The sequence below is a fragment of the Scyliorhinus canicula genome, chromosome 27 (assembly GCF_902713615.1).
Source record: "Scyliorhinus canicula chromosome 27, sScyCan1.1, whole genome shotgun sequence".
Classification (NCBI taxonomy): Eukaryota; Metazoa; Chordata; class Chondrichthyes; order Carcharhiniformes; family Scyliorhinidae; genus Scyliorhinus; species Scyliorhinus canicula.
Genome location: NC_052172.1, coordinates 20,107,892 through 20,133,588, shown reverse-complemented (window position 1 = coordinate 20,133,588; position 25,697 = coordinate 20,107,892). Strand labels below are relative to the sequence as shown.

The window sequence follows — 25,697 nt, the reverse complement described above, 5'->3', positions numbered from 1 at the left end:
AAAAACTTGCTTGAGTTCTTTGAGGACGTAACCAGCAAGGTGGATAATGAGGAAACTGTGGATGTGGTAGATCTAAACTTCCAGAGGGCGTTTGAGAAGGTGTCGCAAGATTGATCCAGAAGGTGAGATTGCAGGGGATTGGGGGTAGAATACTCGATTGGATTGAAGCTTGGCTGACTGACAGAAAGCAGGGGGTTGGGTTAAATGGGTCCTTCTCTGGTTGGCGAACTGTAACAAATGGGCTTCCGCAGGTATCAGTCCTTGGACTGCAACTGTTTACAATCTATATAAATGATATTATTGACCATGTTCAGTGTCGTTAGTCTGTGACCTACATAGAACTCCCGAACTGTCAGCAATCCCCCTGTCCTGTTTTAATTTGTTAAACGCGTCTAGCATGGCTGGCGGGACTCTTTGGTTTCTGCAGATGGGGGTCATGGTGGACATCCTGGTCAGCCCGAAATGTTATCTTAGCTGGCCCACATTTTCAGTGTGGCCATTACCATTGGGCTCGATGTGTATTTTGCTGAGGGGGATGGAAGTGCTGCCGTGGCCAGGGCTCGGAGGGTCGTTCCCTTGCAGGGGGCCTCCTCCATCTGTACCCACTCCAAGTTGGGCTCATACACCCATCCCCTCACCCTTTCTGCTGTTGCTGACCAGTGATAATATTGCAGGTTTGGCAGTGCGCGGCCTCTCTTAATTTTCCTCCTTTGCAGTGTTGATTTGGTGACTCTGGAATTCTTGTCCCCCACACAAATGCCATAATTAAGCTATCTATGTTCTGGAAGAAGGCCTTGGGGATGAAGATCGATCCTCACCCATAATCAGCTGGTGCAAATCCAGGTCCAGGATCTTCCCCAATACTTGCCTCATAAACACCACATCGGCCCAGTTTGGAGCATAAACATTTACCAGAACTACTGGCATACCCTCCAATTTCCCACTTACAAACCTTCCCCCGAATCCACAACTATATTCCCCACCTCAAATGGCACGTGCTTATTGACCAGCACCCAACAATACTCCTCCTTAGGTCAGCCCCCCGCCTGTGCCATGCACCCTTCTAGGCCAACAATTAGTGGTCCACCATCACCACTCCCTCCCATATAACGCCACAGCAACAACACCTTTGCCAGCAGCCCCCCCTCCTCCCAAATAAAACAACAACACCCTCCCCCTCTACTTCACTAACTACCTGCTCACCCCCCACTCCGCTCCCGTTAACTAGCCTGCCCAGCTAGCCTGGCAACCCCCGCCCAAGGCGCCTAAAGCTTATTACTCGCACTGATTCCCCTCCGTCCCACTCGCACATCTCGCAACCAACAGTGCAACAAAAAAAACAACAAAGAAAGAAAACCCAAAATCACAAAAGGTGCACTCACCCCTCACCACATTGAAAGATCTCGGAGGAGAAAGGTTCCCCAACCACCAACAGAACAAAAGATACAGGGATTACCAAAAACAACAGGGGGAGGGGGAAGGAAACATCATTCAACTACACATCCCTTCCCCACAGTTTAATGTCCTCCTTCACCTGTCATCCAATTGTCTCTCAAAAACTCCATCACCTCCTCTGGTGTCCAAAAATAGTGCTCTCTGTTGTGAAAGGTTACCCAGAGGCAAGCTGGGTACAACATCCCTAACTTCACCCCCTTTTTATAGGGGGCAGCCTTCACTTAGTTAAACCCAGCCCTCCTCTTTGCCAGATCAGGGCCCAGATCCTGATACACTTGTAGCTCACTCCCTTCCCAGGTGCATCCCATCATCTGCATCGCCCATCTCAGAATCTTTTCCTTATCTAGGAACCAGTGAAGACGCACCACCATTGCCCTCAGCGGTTCGTTCGCCTGCAGCCTCCTCATTGGCACCCTATGCGCTCGGTCAACCTCCAGCGGAGATCAGAGACCCCCCTCTCCCATCAGCTTTTTCAACATTCTGACCACATACATAGCAGCGTCAGCTCCCTCGATGCCTTCAGGCATCCCTACAATTCTCAAGTTTTGCCTCCGGGAGCGATTCTCAAAGTCCTCTACCTTCTCCTCTAGCCTCTCCTGGGTCTCCCGCATTACTCCTACCTCGGCCACCTCCTCCACTTTCTGGATAGCTTGGCTCTGGGACTCCAGCCTCTGCTCCACTTGATCGATTCCCGACTTCAGCAGCTCCAGCCTTGGCTAGGTTCTCATGGGCCTCGCTCCTCTGCTGGCAGAGCTTCTCATTTAAGAAGTCCACCAGTTGATCCATCGATCATTGGGTTGGCAGCACAGGCCCTTTTCCCTCCGCCATCTTAAGCTGTAGCGCACGAACATTCTCCTGCTCCAGCTGCTCTCTTGTTCTCGACCCACTTCTGGTCTGTGGATCCATCCAGTAGCACCACTAGTGGAGTCAGACTTCCCTTTGGCGAGCAATACACCTTCTTCAACGACATATCCGCCCTCCGAACGGGGAACAGGTCCGAAAAAAACACCCTCGAGCGGGAGCTGCCAAATGTGTGACCGCTCACACGCTGGCCGCCCAGAAGTCCAGAACTTGAATTTATATACTGCCTTCCACTCATGTCCTGAAGCTCTTCCCACCAATAAAAGTAGATTTGTAATGTAGTCACTGGTTTCGTTGGCCAATTTTCTCACAAAGGTTTCCCAAACAGTGACAAGATAAAAGATTAGGTCATATGTTTCAGAATTCCCACTTGAGTGATCAATCTTGCTCATATTCGCGAAGAACTCTCCTGCTAATAAACCTATGCTGTATACTTACACTATGAAGGTAGTTTAAGAAATTCTCTTTCCTGGCATCACAATACTTGCCAACAGCAAATTCAACCTGATGCACGATGAGCAAATTAAATTGATCGATTAGAAAAGCAGAAATGAAGCAAGTGTGTATTATATAATTTTATATTATATAATTTTTCTGTGATCCTATTGAATTGTTATAACATTTGGTTAAACAGCTATAAAATAAAGTTGTCTCAGGTATTCATTCTGTGTATTGGACTTGTGCTGTAATTTTTTAAGACACAACTGTGACATCACTCAGAGGATTCATAACCTTACATCAGAAGATGCCCATGCCTAATAGTCAACTGACTATTGAATGACATGATGCAATGATTGAATAGGTACGAATATGTAAGTCAGGAAGAGGGCACAATAGTTCGGGTAGCGTGTGATAATTTTTCACTAAAATTATTTTTAAACTCAGGAGATTGGGACAGTTGTATGTGACTTATTCGTTTCAGTAATCATAGAGGTTTACAGCACAGAAAAGAACCTTTAACCCATCACATCTGCACCAGTCAAAACCAACCACTGAACTATTCAAATCCTGTTTTTCAGCACTTGGCCCAGAGCCTTTTATGCCTCAGCAATACAAGTGCAAATCTAAATACTTCTTAAATGTTATGAGGATCTCTGCCTCCGCTACCATCTGCGTAAAAAGATTTTCCTCACATCTCCTCCAAACCACCTGCCCCTAATCTTTTCCCCCTGGTTATTAATCCCTCCACTAAGGGGAAAGGTTTCTTCCTGTCTACTTTATTTTTGCCCCTCATAATTTTATACATCTGGGTCATGTCCCCTCTCAGTCTCCTCTGCTCCAAGAAAAACAACTCCAGTCTGTCCAATCGTCCCACAGAGCTAAAACTCTCCGGCCCAGACAACATCCTGATCAGTCCCCTCTGCACCCTTTGGAATGAGGACACTTTGGAGATCGCAAGTAGCCGAGTTCAAGAACGCCAAATTGTACCAAAAAGGAACAGACGTCCACTACAGATACATATTATTGAATTGATTTCATGTATAGAAATTACGGCCGCGATTCACTGACCTCCCTGCGCTGTGATCAAGCACGGTGCAGCTGGTGAATGCCGGGAGAGGCCGCCTTCATGTTTCCCGGCAGCCTTCACCTAAGTCCCATGAAACATCAGAGTCGGGTTTTAAACCGACTTCGGCAAACTTACCTGGGATCCACCAGCCTCCCGGGATCTACCAGCCTCCAAAACAAGGCCGCAGCTGGGCGCCATTCAGCACTGGTTCACACAAATGTGGTCCAGACGGAAATGCTCGCGGGGGCTCTCCTGGGCTGTCGGAGACCCCTGGGTGGCCAGAGTAAGTGCAGGGTGGCCCCCTGGCCCTCCCTGTGGTACATGAGCACCGTGGCACTTTGCCACTGCCACCCTGGCATTGCCAAGGTGCTTGGAAGATTGCATAGCTGGCAGGATCACTACCCTGGTGCCAGGGTGCCAGGGTAGCACTGCCAAGCGTCAGGGGCCGAGGGGGTTATGCTCATGAAAGGTGGGAGGATTCGCAATTGACATTTCGGTGTCAAAACCAATTCTCCGCTCAATTGCATTTCCCAATTCCGGCATCAGCCAACAGAGAATCCCGCCCTCTGTATTTCCAATTTAGATGAATTAGGAGCAGAAGTAGGCTACTCAAGTTTCTTCCATCATTTAATAAGATCACGGCTCATTTGACTGTAACCTCCCGCCTATCCCCAGCAACCTTTCACCGCCTTGTTTATCAAGAATCTAGCTCTGCCTTCAGAGGGTTGGAAGGGCCTGGTTTGGGAGGGGGAGGGGGGGGGGGGGGGGGGGGGGGTGGAGCATAGAGTTTCATTGTACGCAGGTGACCTGCTCTTGTCTGATTTGGACCCGATGGTGGGGATGGACGGAATCATGGTGACCCTAGGGAAATTCGGCCGGTTTTCGGGCTACAGATTGAGTATGACAAAAAGTGAAATGTTTGTGGTTCAGGAGAGGGGCCAAGGGGACCGGCTGAGGGAACTGCCTTCCCGGTTAGTTGGGGACAGTGTCAGGTACCTGGGAATACAAGTGGCGCGGGATTGGGGTCGACTGCACAAGCTGAACCTGTCCTGGCTGGTAGATCAAATGCGAGGGGAGTTCCGGAGGTGGCATGCACTCCCGCTGTCGTTAGCTGGGAGAGTACAGACAGTTAAAATGACGGTCCCCCCGAGGTTCTTAATCATCTTCCAGTGTCTCCCCATTTTCATTCCACGTTCCTTTTTTAAGAGGGTAAGCAGGATCATTTTGGGCTTTGTATGGCCGGGCAAGTCCCGCGAGTGAAGAGGGTGATGCTCGAGTGGAACCGGGGTAAAGGGGGACTTGCACTGCCGAATTTCAGCACCTATTATTGGGCGGCTAACATAGCCATGATAAGGAAGTGGGTAGTGGGGGGAGGGTCAGCTTTGGAGCGGGTTGAGGCAGTCTCATGTAGGGGTACAAGTCTGGGGGCGTTGGTGACGGCGCCTCTGCCATTCCCGCCGTCGCGCTTCTGTTTTTGAAGGAACCCTCCCGAGCTTGAGGGCGCTGGAGGCCAAGTTTGGGTTGACGAGGGGGAATGAATTCCGATATATTCAGGTGCTGGACATTTTGCGCAGGCAGGTGCTATCTTTTCTACTCTTGCCACTAAGGGGGATCCAAGATAGTGGTAGTTTCCAGAGGATGGGTGGGGGAAGGAAGTGTCTCGGATATTTACAAGGAGCTCATGGGGGTGGAAGAGATGCAGACGAGGAACTGAGGCTTTGTAGTAAGAACAAATTTTCATATTCAGTTACTTTAAACTAATTCCCCTAAGCTAAGGAGAGGGAGTGTTCCAATTCCTCTGGGTATATGATCGCAGGGTTACAAGATAATGATCAAGGCTCTTCTGGATTGTCAGATATTTGCAGCCCGTGTACCTTCTGTATAATTTCTTGCTAGTTTTCTCGGTTGACACATACATCCTTTGAAACAAAAGAGGCGTGCAAACACCACAACCTGGCTCAGCGTCTGGCTCAGAGCCTCCCTAATATTTGACTGTGTGCCGTTAACTCAGGAGGTCCAGCAGTGCCGTTGAAGACAGCCGCCGACAGCCAGCAACTGTTCCCCAGTGAGACAGCACTTCGAGTATTGGGGACCAGATCGCTGAAATGTTTCTGTATTCCTTAGTTGCCACAATGGGTTTAAATGGTCCAGGGACAACTCTACTTTTTGTTTTGCTTACTATTCTGTTCATTAAGTGGTTTCATAAACCCAAACAGCCATGGAAAAGCAGGCTCCCCCCAGGTCCTTCTGCCCTCCCAATTCTTGGCAACTTATTCCAAGTGGATAGAAGAGCAACTAAGAAGTCTCTCATGAAGGTAAGGTGCTGACTACTGCAAATGCCTGTTTTTCATTCCAACTTTGTCCCTTCATCTAAACGCTTTGACTGATCCGGGAGCATAGTAGCACAGTGGTTAGAACTGTTGCTTCACAGCGCCAGGGACCCAGGTTATATACCTGGCTTAAGTCACTGTCTGTGCGGAGTCTCCACATTCTTCCCGTGTCAGTGTGGGTTTCCTCCGGGTGCTCCGGTTTCCGCCCACAGTCCAAATGTGCGGGTTAGGTGGATTGGTCACGCTAAATTGCCCTGTAGTGTCCAAAATGTTAGATGGCATGTGGGCTTAGATAGGGTACTCTTTCAGGGTCTGGTGTAGACTCGATTGGCTGAATGGCCTTCATTTTCTGCACTGTAAATTCTAGGAAATTCACACGCCGGAGTTCCTCTGAGGATTCATCCAAGAAGCTATAATAAATCTGTTTAGTAGGATTATTGATTGTCGATGAGGCACTAAAGCAAGGCTCACTGCCAAACCAAATTTAATCCAAACAAGCTATATTTTTGGATTGGATTGGATTTGTTTATTGTCACGTGTACCGAGGTACAGTGAAAAGTATTTTTCTGCAAGCAGCTCAACAGATCATTCAATACATGGGAAGAAAAGGGAATTGAACAGAATTCAAGAAAATACATGAGAATACATAATAGGGCAACACAATATATACAATGTACTACATAAGCATTGGCATCGGATGAAGCATGCAGGGTGTAGTGTTAATGAGGACAGTCCATAAAAGGGTCATTTAGGAGTCTGGTGACAGTGGGGAAGAAGCTGTTTTTGAGTCTGTTCGTCCGTGTTCTCAGACGTCTGAATCTCCTGCCCGATGGAAGAAGTTGGAAAAGTGAGTAAGCCGGGTGGGAGGGATCCTTGATTATGCTGCCTGCTTTCCCCCGGCAGCGGGAGGTGTAGATGGAATCAATGGATGGGAGGCAGGTTCGTGTGATGGACTGGGCGGTATTCACGACTCTCTGAAGTTCCTTGCGGTCCTGGGCCGAGCAGTTGCCATACCAGGCTGTGATGCAGCCCGATAGGATGCTCTCTATAGTGCATCTGTAAAAGTTGGTAAGGGTTAATGTGGACATGCCAAATTTCCTTAGTTTCCTGAGGAAGTAAAGGCGCTGTTGTGCTTTCTTGGTGATAGCGTCGACATGAGTGGACCAGGATAGATTTTTGGTGATGTGCACCCCTAGGAATTTGAAACTGCTCACCATCTCTACCTCGGCTCCGTTGATGCTGACAGGGGTGTGTACAGTACTATGCTTCCTGAAGTCGATGACCAGCTCTTTAGTTTTGCTGGCATTAAGGGAGAGATTGTTGTCGTTGCACCACTCCACTAGATTCTCTATCTCCCTCCTGTATTCGGACTCGTCGTTATTCGAGATCCGGCCCACTATGGTCATATCGTCAGCAAACTTGTAGATGGAGTTGGAACCAAGTTTTGCCATGCAGTCGTGTGTGTACAGGGAGTAGAGTAGGGGGCTAAGTACGCAGCCTTGCGGGGCACCGGTGTTGACCTCAGGTTACTTATTTTTCAGCTCAGGTTACTTATACTGCTCAGAAATAAATTTGGTGGACTTGTTCTGGCGATATTGAAGGTATTGCTAGTGTCCCTAAAACTATCCTAACTGAAACTGGCTAACCAAAGTTGCAATTTTGGACCTTTCTGTTTCTGTATGACTTACGTCAACGCTGCAAATGCATTTATTTCGTGTTCAAATCACTATATGGCCTCACCACTTCATTTTCATTCCCATCTCGCTCTATCATTGATGGATGTGTTTTCTTTTTTTAAAAAATAATTTTTATTCAAATTTTCAACAAATTTTAGCCAACAAAACAAAGAAAAACAGTAACCCCCCCCAAATACAAAAGCAATAAATTAACAAAAATAATGAGCATGAAACCATGAAACCACACACCCAACCCTCATAGCGAACAAGTAACCCCCCCCCCCCATCCCCCCCCCCCGGTTGCTGCTGAAGTTGACCGCCCCCTAATGCTCCACCAGGAAGTCTTGAAACGGCTGCCACCGCCGGAAGAACCCTTGCACCGACCCCCTCAGGGCAAACTTGACCCTCTCCAGTTTAATAAACCCAGCCATATCGTTGCTCCAGGATTCCGGGCTCGGGGGCCTCGCATCCTTCCACTGCAAAAGAATCCTGCGCCGGGCTACCAGGGACGCAAAGGCCAGAATACCGGCCTCTTTCGTCTCCTGCACTCCCGGCTCCGATGCTACCCCGAAAATTGCGAGCCCCCAGCCCGGCTCCACCCTAGAACCAACCACCCTTGACAACGTCCCCGCAACGCCCCTCTAAAAGCACTCCAACGCAGGGCACGCCCAAAACATGTGGGTGTGGTTTGCTGGGCTCCCCGTACACCTGACACATCTGTCCTCCCCCCCCCCCAAAGAACCGACTCAGCCTGGTCCCAGTCATATGCACCCTATGCAGCACCTTTAGTTGGATTAAACTAAGCCTCACGCAAGCGGAGGAGGAATTCACCCTCCCCAGGGTATCCGCCCACGTCCCCTCCTCGATCTCCTCTCCCAGCTCCTCCTCCCACATCTCTTTCAGCTCTTCCACCGAGGCCTCCTCCCCCTCCTGCATCACTTGGTAGATTGCCGAGATCCTTCCCTCACCGACCCACGCCCCCGAAAGCACCCTGTCCTGAACCCCCCCTTGGCGGCAACAGTGGCAACTCCGCCACCTGCCGCCTAACAAACGCCCTAATCTGCATATACCTGAAGGTATTCCCTGGGGGGAGACCCCACCTCCCCTCCAACTCCTCTAAGGTCGCAAACTTCCCATCGAGAAAGAGGTCCCCCATCCGCCTGATACCTGCCCTGTGCCAGCTCAAAAACCCTCCGTCCATCCTCCCTGGTACAAACCGGTGGTTCCCCTGTATCGGGGACCAAACTGAAGCCTTCACCACCCCCCTATGCCGCCTCCACTGCCGCCAGATTTTGAGGGTAGCCACCACTACCGGACTCGTAGATTACCTTGCTGGGGGGAGCGGCAATGGCGCCGTCACCAGCGCCTCTAAGCTCGTGCCCACACAGAATGCCGCCTCCAACCTCTTCCATGCTGCCCCCTCCCCCTCCATCACCCACCTACGTATCATTGCCACATTTGCAGCCCAGTAGTACCCACACAGGCTGGGCAGCGCCAGCCCGCCCACTTCCCTACCCCGCTCCAGGAATACCCTCCTCACCCTCGGGGTCTTCTGCGGCCACACAAACCCCGTAATTCTCCTACTGACCCTCCTGAAAAAAGCCTTCGGGATCATGGTGGGTAGACACTGGAAAAGGAACAAAAACCTCGGGAGCACCGTCATTTTAACCGACTGGACCCTGTCCACTAGGGAGAGTGGCAACACATTCCACCTCCTAAACTCCTCCTCCATCTGCTCCACCAGCTTCGTGAAGTTTAACCTATGCAGGGCCCCCCAGGTCCTGGCTATCTGCACCCCCAGGTATCTGAAGCTCCTCTCTGCCCTTTTCAGCGGGAGCTCCCCTATCTCTCTTTCCTGGTCCCCCATATGCACCACAAACAACTCACTCTTCCCCACGTTGAGATTATACCCAGAGAAGTCGCCGAACTCCCCGAGAATCCTCATTACCTCCGGCATCACCCCGCCGGATCTGCAACGTACAACAATAAATCGTCTGCGTACAACGGCAGCCGGTGCTCCCCCCCCCCCCCCCCCCCCCCCCCCCCGCACTATCCCCCTCCAGTTCCTCGATTCCCTCAGTGCCATGGTCAGGGGTTCGATCGCCAACGCAAACAGCAGGGAAGACAGGGGCCACCCCTGCCTCGTCTCCTGGTACAACCGAAAGTTCTCCGACCTCCTCCCAATCGTTACCACACTCGCCACTGGGGCATCTCTTGCCTCACCCACCTAATAAATCCCTCACCAATCCCGAACCTCCTCAAAACCTCCCACAGGTATCTCCACTCCACCCTGTCAAAGGCCTTCTCCGCATCCATCGATGCCACTATCTCCGCCTCCCCGTCCACCGCCGGCATCATTCTGACATTAAGAAGCCGCCGCACATTAGCGTTCAACTGCCTCCCCTTCATAAAACCCGTTTGATCCTCGTGAATAACCTGCGGCCCCCATCCTCCACCCTCCTGGCCAATATCTTGGCCAGCACTTCCGCGTCCACATTGAGGAGCAAAATCGGCCTGTATGACCCACACTGGAGGGGGTCCTTATCCCGCTTAAGAATCAATGAAATTAACGCCCTGGACATGGTCGGGGGCAAAGCCCCTCCCCTCCCTTGCCTCATTCAAAGTCCTCACTAGCAGCGGGCCCAGCAGGTCTGAAAACCTCTTCTAAAATTCCACCGGGAACCCATCGGGCCCCGGTGCCTTTCCTGACTGCATACTCCCCATCGTATTGACCAGCTCCTCCAGCTCAACTGACGCCCCCAGACCCTCCACCTGCTCCACCCCTACTCTCGGGAACTCTAGCTTGTCCAAAAATCGGTGCATTCCCCCCTCCTCCCAGGGGGCACTGACCAGTACAACTCCTCATAGAAGGTACTAAACACTCCGTTGATGCCCCTTGCACTCTGCACCAGACTCCCTCCTCCATCCCTAACTCCCCCTATCTCCCTCGCCGCCTCCCGCTTCCGGAGCTGGCGGGCCAGCATCCGACTCACCTTCTCCCCGTATTCGTATACCGCCCCTTGCGCCCTCCTCCACTGCGCCTCCGCTTTCCGGGTGGTCAATATATCAAACTCCGCTTGGAGACTACAACGCTTCCTCAATAGCCCTTCTTCCGGGGCCTCCACGTACCTCCTGTCCACCCTCACCATTTCTTCCACCAACCTCTCCCTCTCCCTTTTCTCCCTCCTCTCCCTATGTGCCCAAATGGAAATCAGCTCCCCCCTAACCACCGCCTTCAGCGCCTCCCAGACCACCCCCACCTGCACCTCCCCATTATCATTAGTTTCTAAATACCCCTCTATGCACCTCCGGACCCGCCCGCATACCTCCTCGTCCGACAGCAGCCCCGCCTCTAACCTCCACAGCGGGCCTTGGTCCCTCCCCTCCCCCAGCTCTAGGTCCACCCAATGCGGGGCATGATCCGAGATGGCTATCGCCGAATACTCCGCCCCTACCACCCTCGGAATCAACGCCCTGCTAAAGACAAAAAAGTCAATCCGGGAGTAAGCCTTATGGACATGGGAGAAGAACGAGAATTCCCTACCCCCCGGCCTCAGAAACCTCCAAGGATCCACCCCTCCCATCTGGTCCATGAACTCCCTCAGCACTGTGGCCGCCGCCGGCCTCCTACCCATCCTGGACCTGGAGCGATCCAGTGCTGGGTCCAGTACTGTATTGAAATCTCCTCCCATTATCAAGCCCCCCGCCTCAAGGTCTGGAATCCGGCCCAGCATACGCTGCACAAAGCCTGCATCGTCCCAATTTGGGGCGTACACATTAACCAGCACCACCCACTCCCCCTGGAACCTACCGCTCACCATCACATATCTGCCACAACTATCCGCCACCACACTCGACGCCACAAACGACATACTCCTCCCCACCAAAATCGCCACCCCCCGGTTCCTCGCATCCAACCCCGAATGGAACACTTACCCAACCCACCCCTTTCTCAACCTTACTTGATCTGCCACCCTAAGGTGCGTCTCCTGGAGCATAGCCACATCCGCCGCCAGCCCCTTCAAATGCGCCTCCACCCGGGCCCGCTTGACCGGCCCATTCAGCCCCCTTACATTCCATGTGACCAGCCGAATCGGAGAGCTATTCCCCCTCACTGTGTACCGGTCAGCCATAACTCTTCCTCGGCCCACCACGTGCCCGCAGTCCCCGCACTGCCCGTTCCTCACGGTGGCAGATCCTCATCCCGACCCCCCCCCCCCCGCACCATCAGTTCCCCTTCAGCCCTTCCAGCAGCAACCCGGTAACCCCCCTACTCCCCCCCCCCCCCCCCGACAGCCCCCTCCCCTCCCCCCCCCCAGCTAGGCCCCCCCCCCTCGCTGCGTTGCCCCTCTCATTGTACTTCCGTAAGTCAGCTGACTCCTGCTGACCCCGGATGCTCCCGCCACCCCAACCACCATTCCCCCCCGACCGGCACAGTCCCCCCCCTCATTCTGACTCTAGCGCGGGAAAAAAACCCGCGCCTCCAGCTTAAACCCTGCTCCTCGACCCAAAATGTGGGACGAGAAGGCTCGCGCCACAGCGGGCCTACAAAACATCCCCCAAGCTGCCCACAGGAAAGAAAAAACAAAAACCAACAGAAAAAAGCAAGGGCGAACAGAGCCTCCGAACACTATACATCAGTCCCCAACCCCCTCTCAATCCTCAGTCCGAGTCCAGCTTCTCTGCCTGGACAAAGGCCCAGCGTTTCCGGGGAGTCAAAGTAGTACTGGCGGTCTTCATAAGTAACCCAAAGGCGTGCCAGCTGTAACAGGCCAAACTTCACCCCTCTCTTGTGCAGCACTGCCTTCGACCGGTTATAACCAACCCTCTTTTTTGCCACCTCCGCACTCCAGTATGTTGCTCGTTATGCTTTCCCTTAATTTGCTCTGTTTTAATTACCTTTGCTCTAGAGTCGCCAGGTATCTTTCTGATACCACTACAGGGTTTAAAACCGAGTACTGATCAATAACTCACTACACCAGTTAGTAAGTTTGAAATCAATACACGTTTATTATACACACAGTCAATTACTACTCATGCATAAACTCTATTTACTAAACTACAACTGCTACTAAAAGCCTAAACTTAGCTTCGAGTGGCCCACCAGGTCAGAGGAACAATGGCTTTTGTCCGGTTCTGATACTGCTGGCTTCGAACTGGTACGGAATAGTAGCTAGGAGTGTCTATCTCGTAGCGTGCGTTGACCTTAGACTTACTTGGTTGATGCAGCTGTTAGGCAGGTCACTCCTCGCTGAGAGCCAAGGCCAAGAGAGCGAACTGAACTTGGGGACGCTATCTTATAGCCCCCAGGGGTTTCGCGCCCTTCTGGGCGGACCCCGGACTTGGTCCCAATTAATTGGACCATGTCCCAATCATTCCTATCGATTTTCTCCAATACCGGAGGTGTTCCCTGATCGTTGGGCGGGCCCTATGTGGTCGTTGGCCTGCCTTTGTTTTAGCTTCCACTGGCGCCGGGGAGTCTGTCTTGGTCTCGATTGTTTCAATGTTTCTTTTTGTCCCTGGAGATAGCTCATTAATATGTTAATGGTTATTGGTTTTGGTTCTGTCTGGGTTCTGCAAATCTTAATACACAGGAAACCTTGCACCTGCTTGTGTTCTCTGGTGTTGTCCGTTTTTCCCTGCACTCCTTGCGAGTGTCCATTTTGAATCGGGACGTGGCAACCCCAGGTGGCTACACTCCCTCCTTGTGACCCGCGACGCGAAGCGTGACGGATCACATTACTGCGATGTCTTCGTCCTCTGACAAAGTGGGCACTCATGTCTGGGCTCTACTCTGACCCTAACTATGCAATAAATTTTTAACTAAACAATATTACATACACATTATCAAAACTCTATGGGGGCGCTATGTCTTTAAGGGCGTGCATTACAAAATAAAAAAAACTGGAGCCTCTAACTATCCGCAATAAACTATTCAAAAATATTCTAGCTTCTTAACTGTACAAATAGCAGCATTCAAATCCTCTCTGGTTTGGCAGTCAAACGCAGAGTTTACATTCCTTTATTCCATAAACGGTCACATTTATTTATTCACAAACGAAGACACATAAACAAAAAAAACGAATGTAATTTATTACATGTCAAGGGGTTCGGGGGCCTGGTGGAAACCGAAAATAGGGGATCTTATTCTGTATACCGGGGTGCGAGAGCGGTAGGCTCTCCTTTGCCATTTCTTCATACGAATGGTCTGCACGATACTGCAAAGTATCGCCAGTGCTAGAAGTGCTTCAACAACATACAAGACGGAATACCATGTAATAAACGTATCACACCATGTTGGGGTACTGTTGGTTGTTACTGGGCTCTGTGTGCTATGGGGGAGTGAATCATTGATGGCCTGTGGGTGGGGGTGAGGGGGTTCGCATTCGCGCACAACCAAAGGGACCCTATGATCCAGACAACAAAGATGGAGGTCGTCTTCATCTTTTCCTCTCTTTTCTTCTTTCTTCTCTTCTTGTCCTTCTTTGACCTTCTGGAATTCTGTGAATACAAGCATAATATCTGTTATTATCTTGCTTAGGATCTCGTGCGTTAGTCCATCTGTTCTTTAGTGCAAATTTCCCGTTATAATTGGTCACCATCTGTGACTCCCTCATTTTTTTTTTAAACCGAATTTCTGGACAAGACATTCGTGAAAAATACTGACACAGTGCGAGCCGTCTCGCAGCCTGTGCGATTTACCGTCCCAATGTTTGAGGATGTAAATAGCATGAGGGGAAGCAACCGAAGAGTCACTGTAAACTGAAACAAAAACTTTTGAAATGAAAGAGCCAAAATGAGGTGCGTATGGGCCGCGGCGGGTAAGAATTGGATAGAATCCCCGGGTAGGACGGGATGTGCTCTACCCGAGCTTAGCTGACCAGAGGGGGTGTCCTCAGACAGGGCGGGGATAAGTGCCGTTACTCCACTGCCTGGGTAACAGGCAAGAACGGGCAAGAATGTAGTCATCGTGGGGGTTGCGGTACTGCCTCTACCGTCAAATCGGAAGAGCAACTATGAAATGCTTTCTGGCAAGATCTCAGCGGTTTTGGCTGATGAGCTTGCTGGCAAGTTTTCAGAGGTATCTGCGGACAAACTAGGCGTGGGGCTGTGAAAAACCTATTTAAATTCCAAACACTAAACATTAAACAAACACAAACAAACAAACATGCCACAGGGAGCTTGTGTATAAATATGCGTGTGAGTCACTGAGATCCTATTCTACAGTTGCGCGCCACAACCCCCCATTCCGATTCCAGCACGGGAAAAAACCCCGCGCCTCCAGCTTAAACCCCGCCCCTCAACCCAAAACGTGGGACGAGAAGGCTCGCGCCACAGCGGGCCTACAAAACATCCCCCAAGCTTCCCACAAGAAAGAAAAAACAAAAACCAACAGAAAAAAGCAAGGGCGAACAGAGCCTCCGAACACTATACATCAGTCCCCAACCCCCTCTCAATCCTCAGTCCGAGTCCAGCTTCTCTGCCTGGACAAAGGCCCAGCGTTTCCGGGGAGTCAAAGTAGTACTGGCGGTCTTTATAAGTGACCCAAAGGCGCGCCGTCTGTAACAGGCCAAACTTCACCCCTCTCTTGTGCAGCACTGCCTTCGACCGGTTATAACCAACCCTCTTTTTCGTCACCTCCGCACTCCAGTCCTGTTAAATTTGGATCTCCGCATTCTCCCAACTGCTGCTCCTCTCCTTCTTAGCCCACCTCAGCACACATTCTCGGTTGACGAAGCGGTGAAACCGCACTAGCACTGCCCTTGGTGGCTCGTTCGGCTTGGGCCTTCTCACCAACACTCGATGGGCCCCCTCCAGCTCCAAGGGCCCTTGGAAGGACCCCGCTCCCATTAGCGAGTTCAGCATCGTGACCATGTAGGCCCCCAAGTCCGATCCCTCCAGCCCCTCCGGGAGACCCAGGATCCGCAAATTCTTCCGTCGCGAGCGGTTCTCCATATCCTCCATCCCCACCTGCCATTTCTTGTGGAGCACCTTGTGTGACTCCACCTTGACTGCCAGGCCTCGGATTTCGTCCTCATTCTCCGAGGCCTTTTGCCGGACCTCGCAGCTCTCTGCCCCCGGGCCGTCTGAGTTGCTGTGAGCTTGTCAAGCGAGGCCTTTAGCAGTTCCAGCAGCTCACCTTTCAGCTCCCTGAAGCAGCGATGGAGCATCTCCTGCTGCTCCTGCGCCCACTGCCGCCACGCTGCCGATTCCCCACCCACCGCCATCTTGGTCTTCCTCCCTTGCACCTTTCTCTGCTCCAAAACCGATTTTTTGACCGCTCCGCTCCTGGTCCAGTACATCCACCGGCAGAGAGACGCAGCTGATGTCTTCCCACACCAGGAAACGTCCGACAAGCGCCGTTACGGGCTCTTAAAAGAGCCCAAAAGTCCTGAAAAAAGCGGGAGCCTCCGAACGTGCGGCTTAGCTCCGCATCACGGCAACCGGAAGTCCGATGGATATGTTTTCAGCTGTCTAGGCGCCAGTATCGAGAATTCACTTCCTGAATCTCATCATCTGTGTTTTCTTTAAGATTGATCTCCGCACCAACCTTTCCAACTAAACATTGGGCATCTGTTTTAATGTCTGGTCTGTGGCCATCGAAAATGGCCGCCCACAAAGGATAATGGGAATTGTGGTCAGGCTGGGACGCAGACAAGACACAGCTTGTGAGTATTGGCAAAAGCAATCCAGACCTATGCAGAAATTTGCACCTGCTAGAGGTCAATCACAGATCTCCCCAATGGGGCTCAGATTGAAACATAACATGAGTAACAGACTCGGGGGTGGCTATTCACATTATTTGGGAGTGCATACGTGCCTTGAGCAATAATAACCAGGACCCGGCCAGCTATCAAGGTACCTGCCCCTAATTGGCCACAATTAGGGTGATCCAAATCCTATCAATCCACTGGATCCCGAGTTGGGACCGCCCAAAAGAGCTCGAAAGATCAGAGGATAAGAGGAATTGCGTGACCAACGCTCTGTCTCTTTTGGCACCGGCCTCTACCCCACCACTTGTAGCATATCGACCAGCGAAGTTCAAGGACCAGCGATAGTTACCAGAAGGACCAACCTCAGCCCAGACGTAACTTCCTGCTGCCACACTTGGGGTACCAGATAAGGGCCTTATCTAACCTACACAGAGCAGGTCATTTGAAAGTTAAGTAAAGGTCATTTAAGCTGTTAGATATCATCTAATGTGTAGTAGCGTGTAAGTTATTAAGAATCGACCTTATTCTATGTTTAACAATAAACTATAATTGAACTAATATACTGGTTGTGTGGTCATTTGTCCAATACACGGAACGTACTCGCATCTTGTGGTATTGATAAAGATAGAAGTAAACATTAATTGGTGACTCTGATGGGATTCGACTAGAAGTGACTTTGTTACTCCAAGAGATCCCACAACTTTGATGAAACTGGAATAAGTCAAAACGCACCACAAGCATGAATTTCGTATTGGCCAAATAACCAAATTTTGGAAATGTGCACTAACCGCATGCAAAATTAACAGGGAAAGATAGGGTAAACTCTGCAGACTTGCACGCACATCTAGAGGGGTTGTGAACCAGAACATAGCCGTAAGCCGTAACTGTTGTTCGCTTGACTCCCTATTCCCCCCTTCCAAATTAAATAGTGAGGAAATGGCAGCGCAATTGATAGAGAGGGAGATGAATCCGCAGCAGCAAACTGGGGTAGAAGTAGTTGACATGTCACAGAAGTGTCCCATATGGGAGGATGTACTAAGGAAATACTTAAAGAGGAAAGGATGGCCCTAATGGGCAAATCTTTGTGTGAACATCGAATCAGGTTCAAGGAAGATAGGACAAGCTTCGTGGGAGGATTTGTGTAAAATTTATAAGAAGAATGTAACAAAGTTTAAAAAGCCAATGGCCGTAGTGTGCTGCTTGACTCAGTTAAGAGGAACCGAGGAGGTCTTGGAGACGCTCCGCAGTCAATTGAGAGAAGGAGGAGGAATGTAAGAAAAATGAGGAAAGGGGAACATCCGACTGCCTTTGCTGGTCGCCTCTGGATACATTTTAAGGCACTATTTGGAGACTTAAATCGTGCTAATTTAGATGATGAAGACACTACAAAATGGGCCCACACTTTAGCTTCACACGCCACAGAAGCAGGTAGAAAGGCTTGCGCAAACTTCGACCCAGCAGAGCAGACACATAATGAAGCATGGGTACTCAGACGTCTATCTAGAGCATGGGAACAGTCGCTGCAGAACCAAATATGACAGGATGGCTTGGAAGGTGCCATGCATCCAGTTAAGACTAGTAGTGGACAAGTGAGTGCAGAGGAGTGGTCCAATGTCCCAGGGAACAATATCCAAGGTATCATGAGAATGCCACTTTAAGAAATGTTTGTCTGCTCAAGTTACTGTAGTGATGTCAGAGTGTGGATGGAGCTGAGCTCTGGCTCTGCTTTTTAGTTTCACTTTGAGAAAAGCTTGGGTGTGTTTTTTGGTTTTGTTTTAGTGTTGGGGCTGCAGTCAGCCAGAGAAGGTGTAATGTTGTTCTCTCTGCCATATAAAGACTATCTTTTGATCATTTGGTGAATTCAGAGTGATAACTGTTCTCAGGAGTGAATTTAAACCTGATGTGCTTCTGTTATAAGTTTTTGGTTGTGGATGTTAAAAGGAAAGTTTAAGGATTATTTTGTGTTGTATTACTTGGGGGTATATTTGAATTGATGGTTGCTAAGAAGTTCACTGTATGTTTTAAAAAGGTTAACTTGAGTTCATAGAATAAACATTGTTTTGCTTAAAAAAAACTTTTCGATTTCTGCTGTACCACACCTGTAGAGTGGGCCATTTGCTCCCCATAACCACAATCTAGTAAAAGCCGTGGGTCAGGTAAACTCCATGATACACTTTGGGGTTCTCTATACTCTGGCCCATAACAAAGAAAACAATATCCAAGGGAACAATACCCCAGAGAGCTATACACCAGAACACCGGGTCCACCTTATGTGCCCCGAGGGTCATGTTATAGCTGTGGGCAATCGGGCCACTACGCCCGCGAATGTAGACAAAATCCGCCATCTTATAACTGAAACCAAAGACCACAGGGACACACTAGCCCCCCACCAAGGAACAATAGGCCTGACCACGATCGCCCACCACGTCAGCTAGAAGGTAACGCTTGGCCCATGTATACCGTAAACGCCCACGTAGATGATCTTGCATATCACTCCCTCGATTGACGGTGTCCGGCCTTTCCAATATGGGTCTGTGATACATGGTAGGATAATGTCAGGAGGCTGGTAGTCACAGGCAAAGTCCGGGGACATTCGGTTGATTTTCTCTGCGACACAGGAGGCTCTCAGATCACACTAAATTAATCCACCCTGTTCCTCAAAGCGCCATGGCCAATTGCGGACACCATCACACTAAGCGGATTTACTGGGCACATGCAGGAAGGATTTATTACAGCCCCTATACCTGTCCATGTTGGAACAATAGCCACTAATCACCCTGTCATTCTGGTCGAACAACCCCCCCAACGCAGAGCACATTTTAGGAATGGATTTCATGAACAATAATAACTGCTCATTCGACCCCGTAAATAGGTGTTTGATAATAATGTTTAATAATAAACTATAATTGAATTAATATACTGGTTGTGTGGTCATTTGTCCAATACACGGAACATCTTCGCATCTTGTGGTATTGATAAAGATAGAAGTCAACAGTTCCTGTAGCTCAGTTCTGATGTTTGTCAATCTATTTTTCATTGTGATGTTTTACTATTTAAGAGCACAATATACATGCAAACTGTGTTATCGATCAGTGGCTTTGATTATAAAAAAACATTTACGGAGCTGTTGTGTGTCACCAGGAATGGGTTTAATGGTGAGGATCCCAAAATTAAAAAGCTGCTAGCAACTCAATAGACTCATATTCTATTGAAGAATGGCCTTTTGAATGAGATACCAGTGGAACTGCACCCTGCCATAATTGAGCACTTTCAGGAAAGTTAAACACTGGAAAATAATCTGTCGGGGTGAGATGCATTTTTCCTCTCCCCTTTGTGACTTGAAGGATATCATTCTGTCCGTGTGCATGTGTTGGCTCTCTGCACTCAGCCCCAGATTCTCCAATCTATCCACATAACTGAAATTCCTCTTCCCTTGAACCATTCCCGTGTATCTTTTCTGGACCTCTCTATCGCTTTCACCTTCCTAAAGTGTGGTGCCCAGAACTTCACGCAATACTCCAGTTGAGGCTGAACCAATGTTTTATACAGGTTACCATAGCTTCCATGTTTTTGCACTCTGTGCCATTGTTAGTACAGACCAAGATGCCGCATGCTTTATTCACCATGTTCTCAACCTGGGTGGCACAATGGTTAGCACCGTTCCCTCGTAGCGTCACGGACCAGGATTCAATTCCGGCCTTGGGTGACTGTCTGTCTGGAGTTTCTACTGTTCTCCCCGTGTCTGCGTGAGTTTCCTCCGCGTCCTCTGGTTTCCTCCCACTGTAACAAAGTTGTGCAGTTTAGATGGGGTGGCAGGAATAGTGGGCCTGGGTGGAGTGTTCTTTCAGAGGGATGGTGCAGACTCAATGGGCTGAATGGTCTCCATCTGCACTATAGGGATTGTATGGATTCCTGCCATCTTCAATGATTTGTACACATATATATGCAGGTCAATCTCCTCCACCTCCTTTAGCATTGTACCCTTGATTTTATATTGTTTCTCTACATTCTCCCTTGCTAAATGGATCACTTCACACTCCTCTGCATTAAATTTATTTTGCCACTTGCTTGCCTTTTCCACCAACTTGTCTGTTATTTTTGAACTTCTACATTATCCATCTCACAGTTCCTAATACTTCCAAGTTTCGTTTGTCTGCACATTTAGAAGTTGTGCACTGTGCACCAAGGTCTCGGTCATTTATGTATATCCGGAAGAGCTGGGGCACAAACACCAACCCCTAGGGATCTCCACTTTAAACCTTCCTCCAGTCTGATAGACCACTGTTCATCACTATTCTCTCTTTCATGTCACTCAGCTAATTTCAAGCTCCAGTTTTGCTCTGAAGCTTGTTGCACAGCACTTTATCAAATGCTTTTTGGAAGTCCATGTACAGCACATCAACTGCATTACCCTCATCCACATTGTTACCTCATCAAGAAACAGTAATGTTAGTGAAACACAATTTGTCAATAACAAATTCATGCTGCCTTTCCTTCATTATTCTGCATTTGCCCAAATTATGCTAATTATGTCCCAAATTTTAATTTCTAAAAGCTTCCCCATCATTGAGTTTAAACTGACTGGCCTGATGTTGCTCGGCTTATCCTTGTCTCCATTTTTGAACAAGGGTGTAACATTTGCAATTCTCCAGTCCTCTCGCACTACACCTTGTATCTGAGGTGCAACAGAAGATGACTACACCTGGACCAGAGGGGTACTAAAATCCTGGGGGGGAGGTTTGCTAATGCTCTTCTGGAGGGTTTAAACTAGTTCAGCAGGGGATTGGGAACCTGAATTGTAGCTCCAGTATACAAGAAGCTGAGAGTAGTGAGGTCATGAGTAAGGTTTCAAAGTTGCAGGAGTGTACCGGCAGGAAGGAAGGTGGTTTAAAGTGCGTCTACTTCAATGCCAAGAGCATCCGGAATAAGGTGGGTGAGCTTGCGGCATGGGTTAGTACCTGGGACTTTGATGTTGTGGCCATTTCGGAGACATGGATAGAGCAGGGCGAGGAATGGTTGTTGCAGGTGCCGAGGTTTAGATATTTCAATAAGCTCAGGGAAGGTGGTAAGAGAGGGGGAGGGATGGCATTGTTAGTCAAGGACAGTATTACGGTGGCTGAGAGGACATTTGATAAGGACTCGAATACTGAGGTAGTATGGGCTGAGTTAAGAAACAGGAAAGGAGAGGTCACCCTGTTAGGGCTTTTCTATAGGCCTCTGAAAAGTTCCAGAGATGTAGAGGAAAGGATTGCAAAGATGATTCTGGACAGGAGCGAAAATAACAGGGTAGTTGTTATGGGGGACTTTAAACTTTTCAAATATTGACTGGAAACACTATAGTTCGAGTACTTTAGATGGGTCCGTTTTTGTCCAATGTGTGCAGGAGGGTTTCCTGATGCAGTATGTAGATAGGCCAACAAGAGGCGAGGCTGTATTGGATTTGGTACTGGGTAATGAACCAGGACAGGTGTTAGATTTGGAGGTAGGTGAGCATTTTGGTGATAGTGACCACAATGCGATTACGTTTACTTTAGCGATGGAAAGGGATAGGTATATACCGCAGGGCAAGAGTTATAGCTGGGGGAAAGGCAATTTTGATGCGATGAGGCAAGACTTAGGATGCATCGGCTGGAGAGGAAAACTGCAGGGGATGGACACAATGGAAATGCGGAGCATGTTCAAGGAACAGCTACTGCGTTTCCTTGATAAGTATGTACCTGTCAGGCAGGGAGGAAGTTGTCGAGCGAGGGAACCATTGGTTACTAAAGCAGTTGAAATACTTGTCAAGAGGAAGAAGGAGGCTTATGTGAAGATGAGACGTGATGGTTCAGTTAGGTCGCTTGAGAGTTACAAATTAGCTAGGAAGGCTCTAAAGAGAGAGCTAAGAAGAGCCAAGCGAGGACATGAAATGTGTTTGGCAGGTAGGATCAAGGATAACCCTAAAGTTTTTTTTATAGGTATGTCAGGAATAAAAGAATGACTAAGGTAAGAGTAGGGCCAGTCAAGGACAGTAGTGGGAAGTTGTGCGTGGAGTCCGAGGAGATAGGAGAGGTGCTAAATTAGTATTTTTCATCTGTATTCACACAGGAATAAGACAAAGTTGTCGAGGAGAATACTGAGATACAGGCTACTAGACTAGAAGGGCTTGAGGTTCATAAGGAGGAGGTGTTAGCGATTCTGGAAAGTGTGAAAATAGATAAGTCCCCTGGGCCGGATGGGATTTATCCTAGGGTTCTCTGGAAAGGTAGGGAGGAGATTGCTGAGCCTTTGATCTTTAAGTCATCTTTGTCTACAGGAATAGTGCCAGAGGACTGGAGGATAGCGAATGTTGTACAAGAAGGGGCGTAGAGATAACCCCGGTAACTATAGACCAGTGAGCCTTACTTCTGTTGTGGGAAAAGTCTTGGAAAGATTTATAAGAGATAGGATGTATAATCATCTGGAAAGGAATAATTTGATTAGAGATAGTCAACATGGTTTTGTGAAGGGTAGGTTGTGCCTCACAAACCTCATTGAGTTCTTCGAGAAGGTGACCAAACAGGTGGATGAGGGTAATGCAGTTGATGTGGTGTATATGGATTTCAGTAAAGCGTTTGATAAGATTCCCCATGGTAGGCTATTGCAGAAAATACAGAGGCATGGGATTCAGGGTGATTTAGCAGTTTGGATCAGAAATTGGCTAGCTGATAGAAGACAAAGGGTGGTGATTGATGGAAAATGCTCTGACTGGTGTCCAGTTACTAGTGGTGTGCCACAAGGATCTGTTTTGGGGCCGCTGCTGATGTCATTTTTATAAATGACCTGGCGGAGGGCGTAGAAGGATGGGTGAGTAAATTTGCAGATGACACTAAAGTCGGTGGAGTTGTGGACAGTGCAAAAGGATGTTACAAGTTACAGAGGGACATAGATAAGCTGCAGAGCTGGGCTGACAGGTGGCAAATGGAGTTTAATGCAGAAAAGTGTGAGGTGATTCATTTTGGAAGGAATAACAGGAAGACAGAGTACTGGGCTAATGGTAAGATTCTTGGTAGTGTGGACGAGCAGAGAGATCTCGGTGTCCATGTCCATAGATCCCTGAAAGTTGCCACCCAGGTTGAGAGGGTTGTTAAGAAGGCGTACGGTGTGTTAGCTTCTATTGGTAGAGGAATTGAGTTTCGGAGCCATGAGGTCATGCAGCAGTTGTACAAAACTCTGGTGCGGCCGCATTTGGAGTATTGTGTGCAGTTCTGGTCGCCACATTATAGGAAGCATGTGGAAGCATTGGAAAGGGTACAGAAGAGATTTACAAGAATGTTGCCTGGTATGGAGGGAAGATCATATGAGGAAAGGCTGAAGGACATGAGGCTGTTTTTGTTAGAGAGAAGAAGGTTAAGAGGTGACTTAATTGAGGCATACAAAATGATCAGAGGATTAGATAGGGTGGACATCGAGAGCCTTTTTCCTCGGATGGTGATGTCTAGCACGAGGGGACATAGCTTTAAATTGAGGGGAGATAGATATAGGACAGATGTCAGAGGTAGGTTCTTTACTCAGAGAGTAGTAAGGGCATGGAATGCCCTGCCTGCAACAGTAGTGGACTCGCCAACACTAAACGCGTTCAAATGGTCATTGGATAGGCATATGGACGACAAAGGAATAGTGTAGAGGGACTTTAGAAGAGTTTCATAGGACGGCGCAACATCGAGGGCCGAAGGGCCTGTACTGCGCTGTAATGTTCTATGTTCTATGACGAGTCAGGTTTAGAGCTAGGAACAGGATGGAAAGAGATTCTTTGCTAGAAGTCGATGAAATACAATTAACAATTGTTATTTCTTTATCATTTCTCTTCAGCTGGGTGAGCAATACGGCCCCGTATTCACCATTTGGTTGGGCAGTTGTCCTGCAGTGGTGCTGTGTGGCCACGAGGCGGTGACAGAAGCGTTGATCGAGCGAGGGCATGACTTCGGCGGCAGGTATGTCTTGCCTGTCTTCAAAACATTGTCAAATGACTACGGTGAGCAAACTTCATATTCTCTATTTGAATTATTATTGCTGCATTTGCGACCCTAATAACTGAAAATTTAGAATGAGCCCAACTTGTTTATTCTTCCAGTGATAATCCTAATTCTTTAGCGTTTCTAAAACACTTTTTCTATCCTCAAGGCATCACAAAGCTCTTTGTAACTTAATTAAAGTCCTTCTGAATTGTATGCTGATAAAGGACCAGGTGTATGTTTTTCGTGTTCTTCGAGGAATAAAAGTTGGGTGGAACACTGAGGGCTACCCTGCACTTTGCTGATCATTGTCATGGATCGTTACATCTACCTGAATAAGAAACGGCCTGAGTAAAACGACACATGCTAAAGAGATCCTCGGAACTGCAATAAAGTGTCAGCCGATGTTATGTGCACTGTAGTTTTTGCAGATGAACGTGAACCCACATCTTCTAACTCAGATGCCAGAATTCCAGTACTGTACCAAACTGACACTGGAAAGCTTTCAGCATTTGTAGCTGCCAATTGGGAGACGCTGGGATTTTATGGAGCAAAAACATTGAGAACAGTTATCACTTTAACATTACCATCAGGGAGCTGCACTTGCCCGAGGAAGTTCAAATGTTTGTCAATACCCGACATAACTGAGCCTCCTGAAGTACCGTCACATCAAGGGAACTCTGCCTCTTCCTGTTCACCATGTCATGGTTAATGACTCATGGGACCTGCACCCCCTCCACTGTCCAGCTGCAGATCTTTGAAAGGCAGGCTGTAGTTGCTGATCTCCGCTCTAATGACCAGCCCATGTCCTTCAACAGCAGGTTGCTATTGGTCATATTGTTCCTCATCCGATGTCCAATCAATGGAAGCCCAGCTGCTGCTCATCCTGATGAGATTCTGAACTGTAGAAAGAAAATTCTCAGCTAAATTACTTTGAATGAAGTGATCCAGGAATATGTGCGGTTTAATTGTCCATGTGAGGTCTCGCAGGTGGTGGTGTGGGAAGCTTTGAAGACACTGGTGAGGGAGGAGGTGATATGGGGCTGGTTTAGCTCAGCGAGCTAGACAGCTGGTTTGTGATGCAGAACAAGGCCAGTAGCACGGATTCAATTCTCGTACCAGCTTACCCGAACAGGCGCCGGAATTGGCGACTCGGGGCTTTTCACAGTAACTTCATACTT

At 48.9% G+C, this 25,697-nt stretch overlaps 1 protein-coding gene across 1 annotated transcript in view; it reads left to right on the top strand.

Moving 5' to 3' along the window:
* The first annotated feature begins 5,756 nt into the window (after positions 1 to 5,756).
* The window catches only part of LOC119957952 (cytochrome P450 2C42-like), a 64,175-nt gene continuing 44,234 nt past the window's right edge, over positions 5,757 to 25,697 (top strand). The window contains exons 1-2 of the mRNA XM_038786177.1: positions 5,757 to 6,138; positions 24,374 to 24,536. Coding sequence (XP_038642105.1) covers positions 5,929 to 6,138; positions 24,374 to 24,536 — 373 coding nt within the window. The 5' untranslated portion in view covers positions 5,757 to 5,928. The remainder of the gene's footprint in view (positions 6,139 to 24,373; positions 24,537 to 25,697) is intronic.